At 51.2% G+C, this 22,226-nt stretch overlaps 3 protein-coding genes across 3 annotated transcripts; 2 read left to right on the forward strand and 1 right to left on the reverse strand.

Moving 5' to 3' along the window:
- The first annotated feature begins 249 nt into the window (after positions 1–249).
- On the forward strand, positions 250–5,074 carry LOC119820937 (transmembrane immune signaling adaptor TYROBP). Its single transcript, XM_038339673.1, has 5 exons — positions 250–377; positions 830–856; positions 1,007–1,147; positions 1,834–1,877; positions 4,831–5,074. The coding sequence occupies exons 1-5, from the start codon at positions 317–319 to the stop codon at positions 4,894–4,896; spliced, it is 339 nt and encodes a 112-aa protein (XP_038195601.1). The 5' UTR covers positions 250–316; the 3' UTR covers positions 4,897–5,074.
- Positions 5,075–5,177: 103 nt separating this feature from the next.
- Hcst (hematopoietic cell signal transducer) lies at positions 5,178–6,547 on the reverse strand. The gene is made up of 4 exons (XM_038339674.1): positions 6,419–6,547; positions 6,054–6,077; positions 5,545–5,676; positions 5,178–5,312 (listed from the first exon to the last, which is right to left on the reverse strand). The coding sequence occupies exons 1-4, from the start codon at positions 6,462–6,464 to the stop codon at positions 5,272–5,274; spliced, it is 243 nt and encodes an 80-aa protein (XP_038195602.1). The 5' UTR covers positions 6,465–6,547; the 3' UTR covers positions 5,178–5,271.
- Positions 6,548–9,372: 2,825 nt separating this feature from the next.
- Nfkbid (NFKB inhibitor delta) lies at positions 9,373–17,282 on the forward strand. The gene is made up of 12 exons (XM_038340256.1): positions 9,373–9,402; positions 10,226–10,326; positions 10,489–10,549; positions 11,091–11,305; positions 12,090–12,277; positions 12,377–12,482; positions 12,569–12,715; positions 12,831–12,882; positions 12,983–13,131; positions 15,316–15,432; positions 15,904–16,068; positions 16,750–17,282. Exons 1-12 carry the CDS (start codon positions 9,381–9,383, stop codon positions 16,801–16,803), a joined length of 1,377 nt encoding a protein of 458 aa, XP_038196184.1. The 5' UTR covers positions 9,373–9,380; the 3' UTR covers positions 16,804–17,282.
- The last annotated feature ends 4,944 nt before the right edge of the window (positions 17,283–22,226 follow it).

The raw sequence follows: 22,226 nt of genomic DNA on the forward strand, positions 1-22,226 counted from the left end.
TGACTTTTCAAGGTTGCCCAGCCAGAAGAGGCTGAGCTGCTTTCAGTCATTGTCACCCACTGTCCCTCCTGTTATTCTATTTGTCCTCCGTCTGGAGCTGAAGATCGGGGACTGTCCTGAATATCCCTTGTCCTTCTTGTCCAGCCCATCAGGTCTGTGGCCCAGCCCCTCGGCCGCATTCTTTCTAAGTGTCCCTCCTCCCCGCTGCTGTCCCCTCCTCCCGCTGCCACCACCCACCTCAGACTTCCTCCTTCACTTGGTTGGACGTGACACCACCAGCCCCTGGACTGTGGTGCCCAGTACACAACTGGCCACCATGGGGGCCCTGGAGCCCTCCCGTCACCTTCTGTTCCTTCCTGTCTTTCTGACCGTGGGAGGTGAGTCGGGGGCTTCCGCAGCTGTCTGCTGCCTCTTCAGCTCAGGTTGGGGCCAGGGCTGGGCAGAGAGCAGGAAGGAACAGGACAGGACAACCAAAGGGGAGCGATGGGAGGAAGAAGGTTCCTCTAGTGCCTATGGGTTTCTCCCTGAGCTGTAGGCCCCAAGATTTGGAACCTGGCAGGAGCAGTAGGAGGGGAAGTTTCAACCAGACAAATTGACATGGATCCTACACACTCGCCTCTGCACCACCGCCTGGGAGCTGGGAGACTTGCCCTCTCCTGAGTCTCCAGCTTCTATGTCCACTGTCTGATGGGCCACAAGTTACATCTTCCTTTTGGATACAGAATCTCATATAGCCCAGGCTAGCTTCAAACTTGAAGTTGAGGATAACCTTAACCTTCTGATTCTCCTGCCTCTACCTCCCTCAGTTTACCTAATTTTTCCTCTTTAGGATTAAGTCCCGTCCAGGCCCAGAGTGGTAAGCCATGGCACCCTAAATCTTTCTCCCTTCCTCTCAAAAACTTCTTGTTACCCCCTTCTCCTTCTTCTAATCCTCTCTCTGCTAACACCCAGTCCCTGACTGTCCACCTATGTCGCCCCTTCTCATCCTCCTGTGACACCTTCCCAGAGTGCAGCTGCTCTCCCGTGAGCCCGGGCGTGCTGGCTGGGATTGTGCTGGGTGACTTGGTGCTGACCTTGCTCATTGCTCTGGCTGTATACTCTCTGGGCCGCCTGATCCCTCGAGGCCGTGGCCGGGGCACTGCAGAGGGTGAGTCGGGCCTGCGGGTGCTGGCCTGCTGGAAACTGGGGAATGTGGGAAGTTTCAAAAGTCATGGATATCTAAAGGGCTGGGGCTAAGGATGGAAGGGCTGCCTTGTGACTGCTGGTTGTTTTGTTTCTTCCCTTAATGCTGAGGACCCAGACAGGGCCTCCCATTTGTACTGCAAGTACTTCCTACCAACTGAGTTACACCTTCACACACACACACACACACACACACACACACACACACACACACACACACACACTGCAGTCTTCCAAGGCCAGAAGGTGGCACCAGATGCCCTGGAACAAGAGTCACAAGTGATCCAGCCACCCAGTGTGGGTGCTGGGAATTGAACTTGGGTCCTCTGCAAGAGCAGTACCTGTTTTTAATTGCTGAACCATCTCTCAAGTTGCTCAAAGGGCTGGTTTTAAAACATCAAAACAGGAGCAGTGGTGTTACACATCTTTAATGCCAGCACTTGGGAGACAGAGGCAGGTGGATCTCTGTAAGTTCGAGGCCAGTCTGGTCTAGAGTGAATTCCAGGACAGCCAGAGCTATACAGAGAAATTTTGTTTTGGAAAACCAAACCAACCAGTCAACCAGCCAACCAACCGAACAACAACAAAATAGTCCCAATTCACAGCTTAGTCCATCTTTACAACCCTGTTACACTCTGTATCCCTCTGCAGGGACCCGGAAACAGCGCATTGCTGAGACGGAGTCACCTTATCAGGTAAGAACATCAGATCTTTCTCCACCTTCACTCTTGCTTGCTCATAGTCCCGCCTGTGTATGTGTGTATGTGTGTGTGTGGGGGGGGTGTGGGTGTGTGCGCGCGCGCGTATACACACACACACACACACACACACACACACACACAACCCTTCCCAGCACCTTAAGGTACCTCCCCTAGCAACTCCTCCAATCTTGAAATCAAAGGAGGCATCTGTCCAACATAGAGATCAACCCTGACCTCTATGCTCAGCCTCAGATGTGTGGGGGCAGATAGAGGGGCTCTGTCTTTGTTAGGCTTGCATTGATCTGGGGAAAGCCTGGCCCTCAGTCAGATTGGGAGAAGCCCTTGGTGAGGCAGAGAAGTTAGTCTAAGTGTGGTGCCACTAAAAAGAGGAGCTACACCAGAGTTCTGGCGTTGCAGAAGCACAGTGTGGGCATCGTACATTCCTTTGAGCAGCTGGCCAAAGCTAGCGGCTCAGAAAACTCCACACAAAAAGCACAGTGATCCCAGAACTTGGGAGGCAAGATGATGGGAAGTTTGAAGTCAACCTGGGCTACCGAGAGAGTTTGAGGTTAGCTTGGGCCACAGAAAGAGACTCTGTCTCAAAAAAAGGGGTGAGCCTAGGGGTGTCATATGGAATGGTGTGGTACAGCACTTGCCTAGCATTTGCAAAGCCCTTTATTTAATACCCAGTGCCAAAATAAACATTAACTATAATTAGCACACTGTCCCAGGATTTCGGAAGCTCGGCAGGAGGACTGTGAGTTCAGGGTCAGTCTAGTTTCTTTCTTTTTTTTTTTTTTTTTTTTTTTGGTTTTTCGAGACAGGGTTTCTCTGCAGCTTTTTTAGAGCCTGTCCTGGAACTAGCTCTTGTAGACCAGGCTGGCCTCAAACTCACAGAGATCCGCCTGCCTCTGCCTCCCGAGTGCTGGGATTAAAGGCGTGCGCCACCACCGCCCGGCGTGCCACCACCGCCCGGCCAATCTAGTTTATATATAATATCTCAAACATATAAAACAGAGCCGGGCATGGTGGCTCATGCCTTTAATGCCGGCATTGGGGAAACAGAGGCAGGTGGTTCCTTGTGAGTTTGAGGCCAGCCTGGTCTATCTAGAGAGTTCCAGACCAGCCAGGGATGCAGCATGAAACCCTGTCTTGTCTTTTAAAAAAGAAAAATAAACTCAAAGTGGAGTAAGATGGGAATGTGCATCTAGCATAGACGGAGCCTATGAAGGCCCTGGATTCAACCCAGTAAATAAATAACAATTAAGTCAAAGTTATATATGTAAGGTAGGGACAGTACAGGCTGTCATTGAACTCACTACAAAATTCCATAATATCATCCGTCATGTCTGCTTCCTCCCTGTCAAGACTCGTGTGTGTGTGTTGGTGGTTGTGTGTGGTGTGTATGTATAGTGTATGTGTAGTGTGTGTGTGTGTGTGTGTGTGTGTGGTGTGTGATGTGTATGTGGTGTATGTGTTGTGGTGTGTATGTGTAGCATGTGTAGTGTGTGTGTGTGGTGTGTGACGTGTATGTGGTGTATGTGGTGTGGTGTGTATGTGTAGCATGTGTAGTGTGTGTGTGTGGTGTGTGACGTGTATGTGGTGTATGTGTTGTGGTGTGTATGTGTAGCATGTGTAGTGTGTGTGTGTGGTGTGTGATGCGTATGTGGTGTACGTATGTGTGGTGTGTGTGTATGTGTGTGTTTGTGTGTGTGTATATGTGGTTGTTGTGTGTGGTGTGTATATATAGTGTATGTGTAGTGTGTGTGTGTGGTGTGTGATGTGTATGTGGTGTATGTATGTGTGGGGTGTGTGTGTGTAGGAAGACCATAGGAGGACATCAAGTCTTTTCTTATTTTTAAAATCACATTCATTTTATTATTTATTTATTTTATTTGTGGGTGTTCGGGGGTGGGGGTTGGGGTGCATGTGCTTTGGCAGCCATGTGGCCATCAGAAGACGGCCGTGCGAGTCCGTTCTCTCCTTCCACCTTGTGGGTCTCAGAACTCTAACTGGTTGTCAGGGTTCACAGCACGTGATTTACCCACTGAGCCGTCCCACCAGCCTCAGGACTCCTTTCTGGCCTCTGGGATGGGAGTGAGGGGCAGAAAACTCCTTCTTGAGAGAAACACACACCCAGACTGGTCCTGGCACCAGAGAGCCTGCCCTTGGAGCCGTAGACAAGGTTCTCTACTTCCCTGCCTGCAGCCACTTTGGCCCATTCACCTCCCTGCTGGAGAAAAGTTTTCTTTGCAGAGTGTAAGAATCTCAAGTTCAGTGCTTGGTGTGGGTGGTACACACCTTTAATTTCAGCTCCCTGGAGGCAAAGGCAGATGGATCTCTGAGTTCAAAGCCAGCCTGGTCTACCGTGAGTTCTAGGATGGCCAGGATTACAAAGAGAAACCCTGTGTCAGAGAAACAAACAAAACAAACAGAAATCCTTGAGTTTGACCCCCGGAGGCCCAGAAGACTGCGAAGACTGTCCAGTCCCTGAGAGTCAGGAAATTTTAGGGCAAAGTGTCAGCCTGATTTATTTAGCCTTCGGTGGATTGGTTGAGACCTACGTGGGTCAGCACAGCATCCTAATTGGAGAGACTGATTTGAAGCAATTAACAAAATCATTTTGGGAGGACATTATGGAGAGAATAAAGCAAGCCAATATGGAAATGGTGGGGTTGGGAAAGAGACTAAAGATGGAGAAACCGAGAACTGTCCAAGATAGACAGGCAAGGAGGAGCTGAAGATCTAGGGAGTTGCACGCGCAAAGGCTCTGAGGCTGGGGCAGGGAAGCGAGGGGAATGCTGGGCACATTTAAATAAAATTGGGATCTCTTTCATGATCTTTAGTTTGAAGAAGCTGCCAGGGACCTCAAAGGTCATTAGGAGGTTAGATTTTTTTTTTTTTTTGCTTGCGAAGACCACTCCAATGATGGCTTCTGTCTTTTTAGGAGCTTCAGGGCCAGAGGCCAGATGTCTACAGTGACCTTAACACACAGAGGCAGTATTACAAATGAGCCCACCCTATGCCGGTCAGCAACCTGATGCCTGGATCCAATCATTCCTGATGCCTGCTCAACATGCCCTCCCTAGGATCAGGACTGCTGGGATGCAGATCCACACAGTGCCCACCCCCCATGAGATGTCTGACCTCTCCCCACTTCTGTCCCCAAATAAAAAACCATGACTGAGTTATGCTATGTTGCAGTGAGGCGTTGGGTAACAGTGGGGCCCCGAGAATGGTATTAAATCAGGAAACAGCTACCTGGGAAGAAGTCAGACGTCGGGAAGAGCAGACTAGAGGTATTTGAAAGCTTTATTCCAGTCTGGAAGAGTGTGTTCCCAGGTACCCCCACGTGATCTAGGACAGGGTGGGTCAGAAGTCACAGAGGTCAGCCTCTGCCAGGCATGTTGATGTAGACTCTGCCGTCGTCTGGTGGGTGGGGTAGAGGGAGTATGAAGCATGACCACCCACCACCCTTCCCACATCACCTTCCTGGGAGACCCCCTGCACCAGGGGCTTCCTCCGGGGTTCCCCAGATACCTCCCCCAGGGTTTCCCAAGCACCTCCTCCAGGGCTTCCCCGGGGACTGCCTTTGTGGGACCCCCTTCTTCCCTGGGGACTGCTACCTACCCCCCTAGGCCCCACCCCAGCGTTTGCTCACCGTGGGTAGGCTTGTTCCGTTGGCGCAGACATACAAACACCACCCCCACGATCAGGAGGGACAAGGCCGCATCTGCAGCCACCAGGCCTGCCAGGAGCGGCAGGGACAGAGGCCCACATCCGGAGCAGGAACCTGCGGGTTAGAGCCCAGACCTGCAGGCAGCTGAGACCTTTCTCTTTGCCCACAGAGAGTCATGTTGTCCCGTCGTCGTCGTCGGTCCTCCCCTCCCCGCCTTTGCTCCTCCCAGCAAGATCCCGGAGAGGGGGTAGATTCCAGATTCTTTGGGATTAAGGGGTGAAATGAGAGAGGGAGCTTAGCGGGGCTGGGGAGTCACAGAACCCCGGGGGCTGTACCCCGGGCACACCAGGAATCTGTTCCCGTCACTTTAATTGGGTGGTTAAGAGTCGAGATGGACCGGAAAAGGCTGGGACTGGGAAATGTCGCTAGACAGGGGGGTGCTGCGAACCAGACTTCAGGATTGGAGGCAGCTGCCGAAGTTCATTCCTCACCTGCTGGCGTCTGACTTGCAGCCACTGTGGGAAGACAGAGAAGGTGGATAGGGGTCGTGAGAGAAGTCCCCAACACGGGCGCAGAGCGGGTGGGATGCTTGAGACCTGAGCTTCACACTGGAGAGGTAAATGGGAAATGGGGCTTTCCTGGAGCACAGACAGTGACCAGAAAAGGGAAATAGAAGTCACCCAGCGATGAGAGGAGCTCACAGCTCCAGAAACCCACCCCCACCCTCAAGGACCCAGACCTTGAGACCCAGTGGCTCTCAAGAAAGAAAAGCGCACAAAGAGAAGGGCTTGTTCTCTGCACCCCAATATCAAATGGCAGCCTTTCTGTCCCCTCAACACCCAACTGCTGGCTTCACCTTGGAGCAGAAGCAGGAACAAGAGGAGGGAGCCTGGAGGGGTCATGGTGGACTGAGGCCTGAAGGGATCTGGCCAAAGACTGTGGTCCAGAGAAGTCCTCAGAACAGTAGAGGAGAATGAGAGGTAGCTAGAACGGATGTCACACGGCTGGTGACTTATACTACCTACTTCCTGTGTGTGGGTACATGTGTGTCCTTAAGACTTCCCTTTGGGGAACAAATTTGGAGGAGTCAGACCACCCAGAGTAGCTTCTGTCATGATCAGGGCAGGACTGGCAGGTGGACCACAGTGTGGGCATGAGTGAGATTCTGGAAATATTTTGGAAGCAAAACCAATAACATTTGGGGCTGGAGAGGGTGTGTGTTAGAAAGGGGACCAGGGTGACGGTAGCTTCTGACTTGAGTAGATTAGAAAGATGGAGAGAAGGTGACAGAAGTTTTGAAAGAGCTGGTTTAGGAGGGAGAGAGGGTTGCCTACATGTGGGCACACTGAGCTGAAAATCCTGACCAAGCTCTCTGGAGATGTGAATGTCCACAGTTGGGTCCTGACATGTAAATCTGAGAGTGCTGATGGCTAAAAAACAGCATTTAAAGCCCTCAGACTGCGTGAGCTCATTGAAGAAGTGTACACATACATATACACAATGCACACACACATATACACATACGCACATATACGCATGCACACACACACACACACGCACACACACACACACACACACACACACACACACACACACACACTGCCAGAGGAGAGAGAGAGAACCAGCAACCTGCTAAGGAAGCTGCGGGAGGGAGAGACCCAAGGCTGGGCAGAATGTTGAAATCAGGAGAGACATTTAACATTACAGTTAAGTGCCAAGGAAGGTCACCGAGTGGGAACTGAGAATGTCAGTCCCTTGGTGGGCTGGGAATTCCTGTTTGGTTCACAGCTCTCTATCCCAAGCACCCAGCAAAGTGTCTCCTCTATGCTAACAGTTTTTAAGATGAATAAGTGATTTGGGCAGGATGGCCCAAGCCTATAATTTCAGCACTAGGGAGACCGTGGGGGAAAATGGCTCTGAGTTCAAGGCCATCCTGGCTGATTTAGCAAGTGCCAGGCTAGTCATGGCTATATAGGAAGATCCTAGGGAGATTGTTCAGCAGATGAAGGTACTTGACCTGTGATAGAGCCCCTGAATCCGTAGAACAAGGAAGCATTTCCACAGCAGACATTAGAGTACATGTGTTCTTTGACCTCCAGGGAGCTCACACACACACACACACACACACACACACACACACACACCTGCACACACACATACACACAAACACACACACACCAATTTTTTAAAAGCAAATATTAGAGCCATATATAATGGCTCACACCTTTTAATCCTAGCATTTGGGAGACAAAAACCGGCAGATCTATGTGAGTTCAAGCCCAGCTTGGTCTACAGAGTGAGTTCCGAAACAACTAGAGCCACATAATGAGACCCTGTCTCAAAACAAAACAAAAACACTCAAATATTGGTAGTTGGATGTGGTAGCCTGTATCTGTAATCTGAGGGTCAAGCCGAGTTCAAGATTTTCTCCAGTCACCTAGAGTTCTAGGCCAGCCTGGGTTACAGGAACCTTTACCTCTCTGTACCCCCTTCCAACACACACAAATCAAAACTAAAACCAAGGGCGGGGGGAGGGGGAGGGGGTCATAAATGAAAGTTGACTCTAAAGAAGGGAAAGGCCACGTGCAAAGAGGTAGAGATTTAAGCCCCTAAAGGACCCTTGCCTGAGGACTTCTCCAGGAGACCATGGGGTCCGGACTCTACCCCCAGGACCCAACAGCATTGTCCTGCCTATGCACAGCCAAGTCAAGGCCTCCAGCATCCCCTTGGCCAGATACTAGAAATTCGGGGAACCCAATGTCCCCGTTTTCCTGGAGGCAGGACCACTAGCACCCTCCTTCCCAGGGGACAAGGTGATCAATCAGACCCTTCAAGGTCAGCCCCTCCCATTCAGAGAATAAGTTCGCTCTAGCGAAAAACCGGGGACTCCCAAGGACTGTGGGCGGGGTCCTCCTTGAACTGGGCGTGGTCAAACCCCCAATTTAAAAACTCGCGGGGATCCTGGCTTTAGATCGGGGACCCGGCTGCGGCGGCGGCTCCGCGGGAGAAGCAGCGAGGCTGGCGCAGCGCCGAGGTCGCGGCCCTGGGGGCCCGCAATCTGGACCCAAGAATCCGCGAGGTAAGAATGGGGTAAAGCGAGGCACGCGACTTTCTGAGCGCTTGAGGTTTGACTGGAGCTTTGAACTGGGCCCTGAGAGTAAGGTTGTCCTCAACGTTTAAGGGAGCTGGCTGAAGATTCAGGACTCCTGAGTCTTGGGAGTGTTGGAAATTAAGAGAGCGATCTGGAATCTTGGAGGCTGGGATTCAAGGGCTGGGAGGCCTGATCCTGGGGTCCTGTAAGAGGACGAAGGGACCCGGAGTTTTCCTCCAAGGAGGGGGTGGCACTGCATCGTTGAGGTGCAGTTATGGTTGCAGATTTGGGTTCCGAAGGTCCGGCACTGGACCTGAGGGGTCCACTCTGGACGGGACCTGTCCCGCCCTGGGATTTCCCAGAGCACGGCCGGTGCAGGGTGCCCGGGCAGGACAGGAATTCCCCGTGAGCGGGGATTCCACGGGCGCAGCGCTTCGCTGAGCGCCCCGCCTCCGAGCGGGACACCTGCAGCGCGAGGCTGGAGCGGAACTGGGAGGTGGAAGATTCCCTTGCGTGAGCGCGGTGACGTCAGCGCGTGGCGTCCCGTCTCGAAGGTTTCCGAGTCGATCGGCTTCTTAACCCTTCTCGCGCCGGAGTCTAAGCTCGGAAACCTGAGCTGGGGGATTTTCTCTTCTTGGGTCGTGGGAACCGGACTTCCAGGTCCCCGAGAAGGAGACTGAGGATCCGAACTCCTGAGTTCTGGATGAGAGGATGCCGCATCTATGGGATGCATGGCCATCTGCGGCATGGTGGGTCCCCGCAACTTCTGGGGGCGGGAACTTTGCCACTCCAGATCCCTGGGTTCCTGAGGAGCTAGTGGCTACTGATTTCGTAGATCCTGGCAGAGAGGATGAGACACGAGTGGTGGTCTCCAGAGTAGCAGCTCCCTTCTTCAGTGCTGAGGACCCTAGGCCGATACCTAACCCACGGAGCCACGCCCCCAGCCCCACAAGTCAGATACTAGAACAGAAAAATAATTTGTTGTTGTTTTGAGACAGGGTCTCAGATAGCCCAGGCTGCCCCCTAATTTAGTATGTAGATGAGACTGGCCTTGAGCACCTGATGCTCCTGCCACCACCTCGAGAATGCTGGGATTGCGGGAGTATCGCCACCCCTAATTTAAAAGAGAGACATTAGGAACCTGTATGTGCTTTTCCAGGAAATAGAGATCAGCAGGACCCCCAACCCTCCAATCCCAGCCTCAGGATCCGATACCCTAGTTTGGGATTTTTTTACGGATGTGGCGATGCTTCAGAGGAGTGGGACGAGGAGGAAACAGATGCTTCAGAGGAGTGCTAGCCTCCCCACTTCCTCAGTTTCCACTACGCTGGTGGAAAGTTGGGGCAGAGGAAAAGCGTGGAGTAAAAGGAAGGAAGTGGCGGAGGCGGGCCCTGCACTCAACAGCTTCTACTGGCTTTGTAGTTCTCAGGCGGCATCAATGTGCCAGTTTTTCCGCGCGGGAGGGAAAGAAGGGCGCCCACATCTACTCTTCTCCGCCCACTGCTGCCGCTAAGGGTACATTCGGGTGACTTAAACATTCCTGATGACTTCCGTCTGTCTTCCCCCACACAGTGAGTCGGACTGAGCGCAGCCACTGCCCAACCCAGACGGTGAAGAAGCTCTTGGAAGAACAGAGGCGCCGTCAGCAGCAACCTGAGGCTGGTGGGGTACCGGTGAGTCTCTGCAAGTCCTCCTCTATAGGACCACACATGAAGCCATGTGCGCTCGGGGATATGGGAGCTGTAGTCCTAACTCTGATGTTCTACAGGTGGGGAACAGACCTTAAATTCCAGATACATAAATTCACTCATGTTTGTATCTTCTTTACACTGTAGGGACACTTCTCCCCTCCCCTGGCCCAGCCACTGACCCCATCTGTGAAGGAGGCAGAGGCAGGTAAGAATAAAAAATTCCCAGCCCCAACTTCTCTTAGACACTTAGACACCCCAGCTCTTAGAACTTTGGGGACCGAGGAGTCCAGCACTCATTATGGTTGAGACACAGGGGAAATTTTGATGGACAGCCCGCCATAGTTGCACAGCCTGTATTCCCAGTAGTCCAGAAGTTGAGCAGGGAGGATTGCCGTTGGGTTTGAGGTCATGATGTTTACTAGTGAGTTCTAGGCACCCGGAGCTATCTAAGACACGTTTCCAAAAAGAAAACAAAACAGAAACCCCTGGAATTTCACATTGGTTTTTAGTGGCTCAGTAGTCGGTGTGTATAGTCCTTCAAGGACCCGGAGTTTTGTGATTCCAGGAGTCCAGATCCCAGTTGCTTTGGACCAACTTGTTGATTTTCCAGGACTGGAGGACCCAGCTCCTCAGGGTCTCCAAAGTCCTAGCTCACAGTCCCTTGGGACAGTTCAGGTTCACCATCCTTGGCTGTGTCTCCCAGTCTCTGATAACAGGCTGGTCCCTGCCCATCCTCTCACTTCCAGGCCATTCTCACTTCACGACCTTTGAAGAGACCGTGGATTCAGGACCTGGCAACCTGGCTCCTCCTCCTTCAGGCTTTCCAGACTGGGACCCTAGCACCCATGCTGCCTACACAGACAGCTCTTGCCCGTACTCTGCTGCCGAAGGCTTCCTGACTCCTGACTTCTACCCACCATCAGACCCAGGGCGCTCAGGCCCATTTCCTCTGGGGATGGAGGTAAACTATAGAGGGGACAGACGCTTAAGGGTCCCCTAAAAATGTCTCAGTTGTGCCAAGCCTAGTGCTGTAGGCCTGTCATCCCAGCTACTTGGGAGGCAGAGGCAGGAAGACGGCAAGACCTGCCTGGGCTGCAGAATGAGTTCAAGGTTGCTCTAGGCACGTTAGTAAGACCTCATCTCTAAATAAGAAGTGAGAGACAAAGAACGTTGGGAGTATCACTCCATGGTCAAGCTCTCCCCTAGCGTGCGAGCCTGCATGTGTGCGTGCGTGCGGCCAGGGGTTCTCTGTGGGGCAGGGATGGGCAGTGGAGAAGCTTGGTTACATCCATGCAGTATTCTGTGATCTCAGGGACTGGTTAAGATCCTATCCCCATCTCTGTGAGTTCGAGACCAGCCTGGTCTACAAGAGCTAGCTCCAGGACAGGCTCTAAAGCTGCAGAGAAACCCTGTCTCGAAAAAACCAAAAAAAAAAACCCATCCCCAGCCCGGTGTGCTGCTTATGCTTGTAGTCTCCGCACCTGGGAGGCAAAAAGCAAGAGGCTTCACCATTTTGAGCCGACTAGTTATGAGTTAGAAGCCAGTCTAGCTGTGATCTCAGCAGTCAGACTGCTGGGGCAAGAGAATTGAAAAAAGAAATTCCTTCTTCATTGTCGCAAACCTGAAGTCCCAGGGCTCAAAGTCAACTTGCAAATGTGGGCTCCTGGTCTCACCCATTCGACCAGGGGCTGTGTGTTGTGTGTGATGAGAATTCTCAGCTGACTGACTCCCCCCAAATTCCCCAGGACTCTCTGGATACCCGGCTGTATCCAGAACCTTCCCTGTCACAGGTAGGACCCTGGAGAGTCTCTAGCGTCCCCTCAGGATCCCCACAGTTGCTTCCATCCACTGGACCCTCCCTGGAGACAGCCCGAGCTCACATACTGGCTTTGGGGCCACAGCAGCTGTTGGCCCAGGATGAGGAAGGAGACACGTAAGTATTAGGGGGACAGGATGACTTGCAGACTCCTGGCTTGCCTGCGGGGGGGGGGGGGCTGTTCTCATCACTGCCCCCACCTCCACCTGTCCTCAGGCTCTTGCACCTGTTTGCTGCTCGGGGGCTGCGCTGGGCAGCGTATGCTGCGGCAGAGGTGTTACAGATGTACCGACAGCTGGATATTCGTGAGCATAAAGGCAAGGTAAGGGCCAGGAGTCCAGACTTCTCCACCTGACTTTCAGAAGGGAGGACTCTGGGAGTCCAGGCTGATTTGACTGTGACTTACAGACGCCGCTCCTGGTGGCAGCTGCTGCCAACCAGCCCCTGATTGTGGAGGACCTGTTGAGCCTGGGAGCGGAGGCGGACGCTACTGACCATCAAGGCCGTTCTGTCTTGCATGTGGCTGCCACCTACGGGCTCCCAGGAGTCCTTTCGGTACGGTCAGCTGGCAGATCCAGGATGTCTGGGGTGGGCTGGTTATCCAGATCCTGGTTTCCAGGACCAGGTTTTGGGGAACCCTTCCACAGCTCTCTTTCTTGTTTCCTTCCAGGCTGTGTTTAAATCGGGCATTCCAGTGGACCTAGAAGCCAGAGACTTTGAAGGTGAGCTGGTCATGGCCAGGGCTGGTGTGGCAGGCAGGCAGGCAGGGGTACTGGCCAGGGTGGATGCCCTGGTGCAGCTCCCTCACTGTTCCATTTACAGGCCTCACCCCCCTCCACACGGCCACCCTGGCTCTCAACGCTGCTATGCCTCTACCTAGCGTCTGTCCGAGGATGCTGAGTCCCCAAGCTCGAGACAGACTATCTTGTGTGCAGATGTTGCTGCAGATGGGTGCCAGTCATACCAGCCAGGTGAGCTTGGGTGGTGGGGGACGTCCATGCTGACTTGGCCTCGTCTTCCTGTGTAACCCCGAGTATGTTCCTCCACTTCTCTGAGGCCATCGTCCATGTGGATATTAGTGACCGTAGCTTAGATTTATCAAGCATGGAGGGACCTGATCAGCCTCTTGCCTCCCTTTCTCCCCGCTCCTTTAGGCATGCACTCTTATTTTCTATATTTTACTGATGAGAAATCGGAGCCCCAAGGCTTCGGATGTCCTATAGCTTTTGTGCTGGAAAGGGACTTAGAATCAAGTTTGGGGTGGGGTGGATCTGACCTTAGAACTCGGTTCCTAATTATATATTTAACCCTCCCTGTCCTGTGGTAGTGATGCCTTCATAGGAAGGCTGAAGGAATTCAATATCGTCTCATTTTCAACATTAGGTTTCTAGTTCAGGGGTTTTGAGCATAGGATGGAGGTGGTACTGTGGCTACTGTCCAGCCCACTATCCCTTGCCCCATATTTAATAAGCAGATGTGAGCGTGGATGACGTGCAGAGGCTGTCATGCGGTGCCCTGTGTGCCAGCGCTCCATCAGGGCTCAGCCGTCACAGCCGCTGCCACCGTACCATCCTCGCCCGCTTTTCTTCTAGTTTGAAGTTTTGCTGGCGGTGGGGATTTCACCCAGGGTCTAGTGCAGGCTCGGCAAGCTCTCCACAAACCTATATATATATATATATTTTGTTTTTTTCGAGACAGGGTTTCACTGTAGTTTTAGAGCCTGTCCTGGAACTAGCTCTTGTAGACCAGGCTGGCCTCGAACTCGCAGAGATCCGCCTGCCTCTGCCTCCCGAGTGCTGGGATTAAAGGCGTGCGCCACCACCGACCGGCCACAAACCTATATTATTATTTATTTTATTATTATTACATAAGGCAGAGTCTCTTTGTGTAGCCCAGACTGACCTCATACTCAGCATCTTCTGCCTCCACCTCCCAAATACAGACTGATTGGCTGTGTCACCGGAGCCAGTCCCTCTGCTACGCTGCTTTTAAGCAAATACGAGCCTGTAATTATTTCCGTAACTGTTTGTTCTTCCTTCCTTTAATTTTTTCTTTTGATGCTGAGAGTGGAACCTAGAACTTCCTCATGTTTATTACAGTGGTAGAGCCCCTATCTGGAATTCCCCAGTGAGGGGCTGAGGGTGTGGCTCAGTGGTAGAGCATTTACCTAGAATGTTCCAGCAGAAGGCATAAAGGCTGGACACCTTAAGCTCCTTTAAAGCTTGTAGTGAAGTTTCATTATGGAAAAACATCTCCCTCTAAAACAGCGATTCTCAACCTAGGGGTCTCAACCCCTTTGGAGGTTTATATCAGATAGTCTGCATGTCAGATATTTACATTGTGATTCGTAACAGTAGCAAAATTACAGTTATGAAGTAGCAATGAAAGCAGTCTTCTGATTGGGAGCGTCATCACAATGTGGAACTGTGTTAAAGGTCGCAGTGTTAGGAAGGTTGAGAACCAGTGCTCTGAAAGTAGGAAGCCAGTGTTGCGCTCTATGTAGGTTTGTCTGCAGTACTTACGATACAGTGCCGTCCATACGAGACAGGGTGCATTTTAGTGTATACAATAGTGTTGACAGCCCAGACCCACAGCCGCTCCATCCCAAAGAAACACACAGAGGTCTACATTAATCATAAACTAGTTGGCCTAGTAGCTCAAGCTTCTTATTAACTCTTATAACTTATATTAGCCCATAATTCTTGTCTGTGTTAGCCATGTGGCTTGGTACCTTTCTCAATGAGGCAGTCACATTGCTTCCTCTGGCTCTGGGTGACGACTACAGATTGACTCTTTCCTCTCTCCAGAATTCTCCTGTTCTTGTCGCCCCACCTCTACTTCCTGCCTGACTACTGGCCAATCAGCGTTTTATTAAAATAATACAAGTGACAGGATAAAAAACCATTGTCCCACAGCACAGTAGGATATCAGGTGGCCAGGATAGCTCCTAGCTCAGAAAGCTCCTTTGACGGATGGGAAAATTGTCAAATTGAACGTGACATATATACACAGGACACATATGTTACAAATGGCCTCCCTTAACCATGCTCTTACATAGTACACAACACATACAACTGTGTAAGGCACTCCTTGGGGCGGGGATGGAGGCTGTAGATGGAAGACTGGCCTGATTTCTATGGTTCTTCCCTTCTTAGGAGATCAAGAGCAACAAGACCATTCTGCACTTGGCTGTACAGGCTGCCAACCCTACCCTGGTTCAGTTGCTCCTGGGGCTGCCAAGGGGGGACCTGCGGGCCTTTGTCAACATGAAGGTAGGACATAGGCTGAGGTGTGTGGTGGGCAGTTTGAGATTCAGTCGCAGGGGGAAGCATTGAGCCCTGTGAGCTGTGACTGTCGAGGGGACAATGTGGAGTGTGAAGGGAGTGTGTGTTTCTCGGAGGGTGCAGGGTTGTGAGCTATGGATGTGGCGGGATCCAGAAGTACAGTTCCGGAGATCCAGGCACTTGGGTCTGGGTCCCCATCAGCCCCCCCCTTTGCGGTTCCATGCCCATTTGGGTCTGGGTCCCCATCAGCCCCCCCTTTGTGGTTCCAGGCCCACTTGGGTCTGGGTCCCCATCAGCCCCCCCTTTGTGGTTCCAGGCCCACTTGGGTCTGGGTCCCCATCAGCCTCTCCTTTGCGGTTCCAGGCCCACTTGGGTCTGGGTCCCAATCAGCAGCCCCCCTTTGCGGTTCCAGGCCCACTTGGGTCTGGGTCCCCATCAGCCCCCTCTTTGCGGTTCCAGGCCCATGGGAACACAGCCCTCCACATGGCAGCTGCCCTGCCCCCTGGACCGCCCCAGGAGGCCATCGTGAGGCATTTGCTGGCCGCTGGAGCAGACCCCACACTGCGCAACCTGGAAAATGAGCAACCCATTCACTTGTTGCGACCTGGGCCGGGCCCTGAGGGGGTAAGCACTGCCTGACTTCTGAGCTAATTGGAGGTCCCCCAACTGCACCCAACACTGATTTAGTCTCAGAGGGTGACCTTGGTCCCTCTCCACTCCTCACTAAGAGCGACCTGTGTCAAGTGCTGTCCTCTTATAATCCCAACTCTTGGAAGACTAAGGCAGGAAGAGTGAGAATTTGAGCTAGCCTGGACTACATAGTTTATCTCAAAAAGAAAACAAACAGTGACCTCCGACCTTAAGTCTCCCCCCCCCCCGTGAGACTTCTGCATTACTGTCCCCAATCATGGATCCTGACCTTAGATGTGATTTCTGACCTTTGCCTTTGCCCTTTAACTCCCAGACAATGCTGAGCCCAAGATGGGAACCCCATCTAGCGAAACCTTTCTGACTTCTGACTGTCAAATCCCAAAGCCCACATGGGTTTCAGTGTATAGCCCAGGATGACCCGACTCCCACTTCTCCTGCCTCCGCCACCCCAACTAGTGGGATGACAGACATGGACCACACATGACCAGTGACCTTCCAACCCGACTGACCCCGCTCAATTTCTCCTTGTCAGTAACCCCGCCCTAGGACCCCTCAGCTTCCCCATGTAACCCCAGCCTTTGAAAGGGTCTCCTCCACCCTCCCACTGGAACCCCCAGCCTCCCACATACCTCACTCCGCCTCATTTGTTCCTAGCTCCGGCAGCTGTTGAAGAGGAGCCGTGCGGCACCCCCAGGCTTGTCCTCTTAGGACTGAAATCCAGAACCTGGACTGATTTTTCCAGTCCCCACCGTCCCGTGGGACAGTCAGCGTATGCTCATGTCGCAAATTCGTGATAATATATGTGGAATATCCCGCCATTAGGGTCTTACATTAAAACCCCAAAGTGGCACTGGGAGAGGTGAGCAGTCCCCAATATTTGGGGTCGTGTGATACCTCCTTCCCCTACAAGGGGCTATCTAGATGATTTCTGTGAAATCGAGCCCACTTGACTGTTTCTATGAAACACCCTAGAAATCTTCTCTCTCTCCTACTTGGGTCAGACATTACCACCTCCATGGACTCCATCGTACAACCCTAGACGTTCCGATGGAGCCTCCGTGGGGTTTGAGGCATCAGGGCTCCTTCCCAGGACCCACACCCCTGAGATTAGTGTGCCCCGAGTCCTGGCCACATTGTTTTTTAGCACTCAGTGCCCCGGCCCCCAGCCTTCCCAGTGACTTGTTCCCCTTGATCTGTGTATCACTGTAGCTCCCAATAAAACTCGATTTGGCCTCAAGCTGTGTGGTGTCATTCAAAGAGGGGGCATGGGTGCAGGAAGGTGGCAGTGGTGCCCCACTCTGGAGCCACATTTGGATGGTGTAAAGGCTGGGGAGTCCAGGATCGAGGTGCCAATCAGATCTAATGCCTGATGAAGACATTAGATTCCGTTTTGAGATGGCCGTTCCTTCCTGCTACTGACATTATTAGCAGGCAGCTGGTGCCCAGCCCTCTGTAAAACGTGAGAAAACAAGCTGAGTGTGTGGCACATACCTTTAATCACAGCACATGAGAAGCAGAGGCAAACAGGTCTCTCTGAGTTCAAGACCAGCCTGGTCTACATAGTGAGTTCCAGGACAGCCAGAGCTGCATACTGAGACCTGGTCTCAAACAAGACAGCAACAAAGGCTGTGAGAAGACTTGGAAGCTGGAGCTTCCCAGGCTGGGGTGTGGCTCAGCCCCGGTGTCCTTTCTTAGAATCCCCTAGTGAGGGGCTGGCATTGTGACTTAGTGGTAGAGCTCTTGCCTGAGACCCACCAGGGAGAGCTGGGGTCTGCTTCATTGACAGACTAGTGCCCTCTATTGGCAGGCATGGTGGCACAGGAGGCAAAGGCAGGCAGATGTCTGAGTTCAAGGCTACCCTCAGCTGCCTAGCCAGTTTTAGGACAGCCAAAAACACATAATGAGACCTTGTCTAAAAACAACCAAGCAAAAAATTGGGGGGTGATGGCACGGTCATGTAATTCCATCATTCAAGTTTGAGTCAAGTCTGGACTCTAAAGAAAAAAAATCTCAATTTATTTTTTCATTTAATTTAATTTTTTAGTATTTATTTTATGTGCATTGGCGTGAAGGTGTCAGATTCCCTGGAACTGGAGTTACAGACAGTTGTGAGTTGTCATGTGGGTGCTGGGAACTGAAGCCAGGTCCACTGGAAGAGCAGCCTGGGCTCTTCACTGTTGAGCCATCTCCCCAGCACCATCTTTAATTTTAAAATCAAAAGAAGGGAGAGGAGCCGGGCAGTGGTGACACACACATTTAATTCCAGCACTCGGGAGGCAGAGGCAGGTGCATCTTTGTGAGTTCAAGGCCAGCCTGGACAAGAGCTTGTTCCAGGACAGGCTCTAAAACTACAGAGAAACCCCGTCTCGAAAAACAAAAAAAACAAACAAAAAAAGGAGAGAAAGGGAAGAAAGGAAGGAAGGAAGGAAGTCAGTCATTTCATACCCACTCCCTGCTCTAACCTAAGAAGTCAGGAGGTGATAGGTAAAATGCCCCGGGTCCCACATCTCCTTGTCGCATTAAAAGTCTGGTGCAGGTTTGCTCGGGCTCCCTGAAGCCCTCAACAGAATGAAGCTCTGACTCCCAAAGCACTTGGTAATACAGCCTTTCTTCCCTGGCCTTCCCTAGCTGTGGCTGTGCCAGCCCACCCCCCACCTGTGTTCTCTGCCATTCATATGCCTTCAGGCATTCTCAGCATCTGTCCAGAGAAACTCAAGCCAAGACAGGACCTCCGCCAACCCTCCTTCTCAGATTCTCCCTGTAGCCATTGGTCTGTCTACCCCACTGAGTTACCCAGAGTCCGTGCTCCAGATAGCCCTTTTGCCCACCGGAGTCTCTCACCTTGGACTGTCTTGAACCACAAACCAAGCTGTGTGCAATAGTTAGTTCTGTCGCTGTGACTGGATTAGGAAGCATTTAGGAAATAAAGCACATCTCTGGGTGTGTCTGAGAGGGCGTGTCCAGAGATGAGGTGGTGAGGGTCCTGGTCCTGAGGGAGTGAAAGGCACACCCTTTGATTGATTCCCAGTATATGACATTATTGGGAGATGGCCAAAGGTCAGGCAGAGTCTAGTTGGACAAATTAGGTCTTTGGAGACATGCTCCTGGGGCCTCTTCCTATGCCTCTCCCAGCTCCCTGTTAGTCACGAAGAAGCTTTTCTGTCATGTGCTCCTAGTCCCTTGACAGCTGTGAGCCACAGTGGGTCTGTGCACCAAATCCTCTGAAACCGTGAGCCAAATACTTCCCTTAGGTGTTTCTCACAGGCCACAGAAGAGAAATAAGTACTACACCACATTAGTGCATCTTAGGGCCAGTGCAACCCAGAAGGGTGCTTCGAATGCTTACCTCACCATTGCCTGTGGCTCTGCTGGAAGCCTGGACAGAGCTCCACTGGAAGCATCTTGCTTTGGTCATTCTGATGGCCGAAGTCAGCTGGGAGCTTATGCTGGAACCCAAATACTGAATCAGTCACAGGTGTGATAACTCAGCTGAGTACTGGCAATGGTTGGGTGAGCCAAGAATCTCTTCGTGTAGTCCAGAAGGTGGGTCTCTACAGTGAGTTCCTAGGGTCTCTATTGCTGTAATGAAATGCCCATGCATGACCAAAAGCAACATAAGAAGGAAAAGGGTTCATTTGGCTTCCACTTCCACGTCTCTGTTCATCACAGAAGGAAGTCAGGACAGGAACTCAAGCAAAGCAGGAACCTGGAGGCAGGAGCTGATGCACAGGCAAGGGAGGAGTGATGCTTACTGGCTTGCTCTTTATGGCTTGCTCAGCCTGCTTTCTTATGGTGCCCAAGGATGGCACCACCCACCATGGGCTCGACCCTCCCCCATCAATCACTAAGAAAATGCTCTACAGGCTTGCCTACAGCCCAATCTTGGGGAGACGTTTTCTCAGTTGAAGTTCCTTCCTCTAAGACAACTCTAGCTTGTGTCAAGTTGACGTAAAAGTAGCCAGCACAGTAAGGGCTCCAAGAGATTGTAGCATCTTGAAAGGAAACATTCCTGCTGCATCAGACTTGCTGATATCCCTTTGACCAAAGTCACATGACCAAATCAGGTGTGGTGGTATGCTCCTGTCATCCCAGCTCCAGACTGAGGCAGGAGAATCGGGAGTTCAAGGAGATAGAAAAGAAAACTGGGAGTTCCCATGGCAGCTGCCTCATGCCAGTGTGTGTTCCTGGATGTGGTGGTATTGTGGCTGGCCCATGAAGATTTCAAATGAATGTGTTATAGTTCATATAAGAACTTACCTGTAATTGGGAATTCCTTGTACAATTGATCGCATGTTATAGTTTAGGGACCCTGTTTCAAAAAAAGAATTCTTCAGTTTAAGAAGGCGGCTGTTTCAGGGGTACAAAGCATCAAAAGAGCAGTGGCAGCATATTTTATTTTAATGATGGTATTTGCAGTCGTTTGAATGTAATTGGCCACCATAATCTCTTAGGGAGTGGTACTATTAGGAGGTGTGGCTTTGTTGGAGTGGGTGTGGCCTCATTGGAGGAAGTGTGTCACCATAGGGGCAGGCTTTAAAGTTTCTTGTGCTCAGGATATGGCCCCGTGTCTCAGTCAACTTCCTGTTGTCTGCAAGATATAGGACTCTCAGCTAATGTCTGCCTGCACGCCACCATGCTCCAGCCATGATAATGGACTGAACCTCTGAGACTGTAAGCCAGTCACACCGATTAAATGTTATTCTCTTATAAGAGTTGCTGTGGTCATGGTATGTTTTCACAGCAATAGAAACCCTAAAACACTATTGTTTAGAATTTAATGTTTTTAACTATATATGTGTGAGAGAGTATGGGTGCCCATGGAGACCAGAAGAGGGCATCAGATCCCCTGGAGCTGGAGTTACAGGTGGCGGTGAGTTTCCTAACATGCGTGTTGAGAACCAGACTTGAGTCTTCTAGAAGGACAAGAAGTGCTCTTAACAGCTGAGTCATCTCTCCAGCCCCTAATAACAGTATTTTAAAATTAATAAACAGAGATCTAGCATGGTGTCTCGTGCATTTGATTCTGGCACTCAGGAAACAGGGGCAGGCAGATCTCTGTGAGTTTGAGGCCAGTCTAGTCTACACAGTGAGTCCCTGTCAAAAAAAAAGTCATAAGCAGGGCTGGTAAGATGGCTCAGCCAGTAAAGGGGCTTGCTGTCAGGTCTGTTGACTTTGAGTTCCACACCCAGGACCCACAGCGGGGAAGGAGAGAACTGACCCCTCCAACTTCACATGCACATGTGAAAAAAAATTAAACATTGCCATTAGAATTTAAAATTAATTAGTTAGTTCATTAATTAGAGATAGAGTCTCACTAGGTAACCTGGGCTGGCCTGGAACTTGCTATGTAGACCAGGCTGGTTTTGAACTCACAGAGTTCACCCTAGTTCTGCCTCCCAAGTGCTGGGATCAAAGGTATGCGCCACCACACCAGGCTTAGAATGTGAATTTTATTACATCATGTGTGGTAGTGAGTTTTTTTCCTCTCTTCATTAGCGGTGAATGTGTGCCTGCCTCCCCCGGGATTAATAAAGATGTGACCACTATAGGACGATGATACAAACCAAGTCTCTAATGCGCCGTGGTGTGGTATGTAACTCACATTATCCGAGGGACTCCCTTTTACACTTAACTTGTGTCTATTTAATATACAAGACCTGTATTGACATGGATATTTTATGAAGAGACTATGCTTGCTCATAAGTAAGGCCTTTGGGAGAGTTAGAAATAGGTATTCCTTCCCCAAGCCATCTGTCAGAAAAGCGGGCGTTGTTAAGTTAGCATTTGGTGCATGACTGCCCCCTGCTGGGCAGTTGTGTTAGAAAGGGAAATTTACTAGTCCAAGAGAAAAGCTTGGAATTTGGCCATGCACGTTTATTTGTTTGTTTACTTATTTACTTTTAAAATTGAAGCCTGGCACAGGGTGCGTACCACGCATATTTGCTTCTAAAACATGGTTTGGGTAGTTTGGGTTTTTTAATGTGTTTTGAGATAGGGTCTCATGAAGTGCTGCTTATTATCAAACTCATTGTATAGAAGAGAATGATGCTGAATTCAAAGAAAATTTTTATTGGAATTAAAGAGCTAGCTCAGTGATTAAGAGCACTGGCTGTTCTTGCAAAGGAGCTGTG

Source organism: Arvicola amphibius, chromosome 8 (genome assembly GCF_903992535.2).
Source record: "Arvicola amphibius chromosome 8, mArvAmp1.2, whole genome shotgun sequence".
Lineage (NCBI taxonomy): Eukaryota > Metazoa > Chordata > Mammalia > Rodentia > Cricetidae > Arvicola > Arvicola amphibius.

Bases quoted from the DNA above. Each gene is read 5' to 3' on its own strand.
- LOC119820937 (XM_038339673.1), top strand. From the start codon at position 317: ATGGGGGCCCTGGAGCCCTCCCGTCACCTTCTGTTCCTTCCTGTCTTT. The intron at 857-1,006 runs GTAAGCCATGGC...ACACCTTCCCAG, and splicing joins TCCCGTCCAGGCCCAGAGTG to AGTGCAGCTGCTCTCCCGTG. The intron at 1,878-4,830 runs GTAAGAACATCA...CTGTCTTTTTAG, and splicing joins AGACGGAGTCACCTTATCAG to GAGCTTCAGGGCCAGAGGCC.
- Hcst (XM_038339674.1), bottom strand. From the start codon at position 6,464: ATGACCCCTCCAGGCTCCCTCCTCTTGTTCCTGCTTCTGCTCCAAG. The intron at 6,078-6,418 runs GTGAAGCCAGCA...GTCTTCCCACAG, and splicing joins GTTCCTGCTTCTGCTCCAAG to TGGCTGCAAGTCAGACGCCA. The intron at 5,313-5,544 runs GTGAGCAAACGC...CCCACCCACCAG, and splicing joins ACGGAACAAGCCTACCCACG to ACGACGGCAGAGTCTACATC.
- Nfkbid (XM_038340256.1), top strand. From the start codon at position 9,381: ATGCATGGCCATCTGCGGCATG. The intron at 12,716-12,830 runs GTACGGTCAGCT...GTTTCCTTCCAG, and splicing joins GGCTCCCAGGAGTCCTTTCG to GCTGTGTTTAAATCGGGCAT. The intron at 13,132-15,315 runs GTGAGCTTGGGT...TTCCCTTCTTAG, and splicing joins GTGCCAGTCATACCAGCCAG to GAGATCAAGAGCAACAAGAC.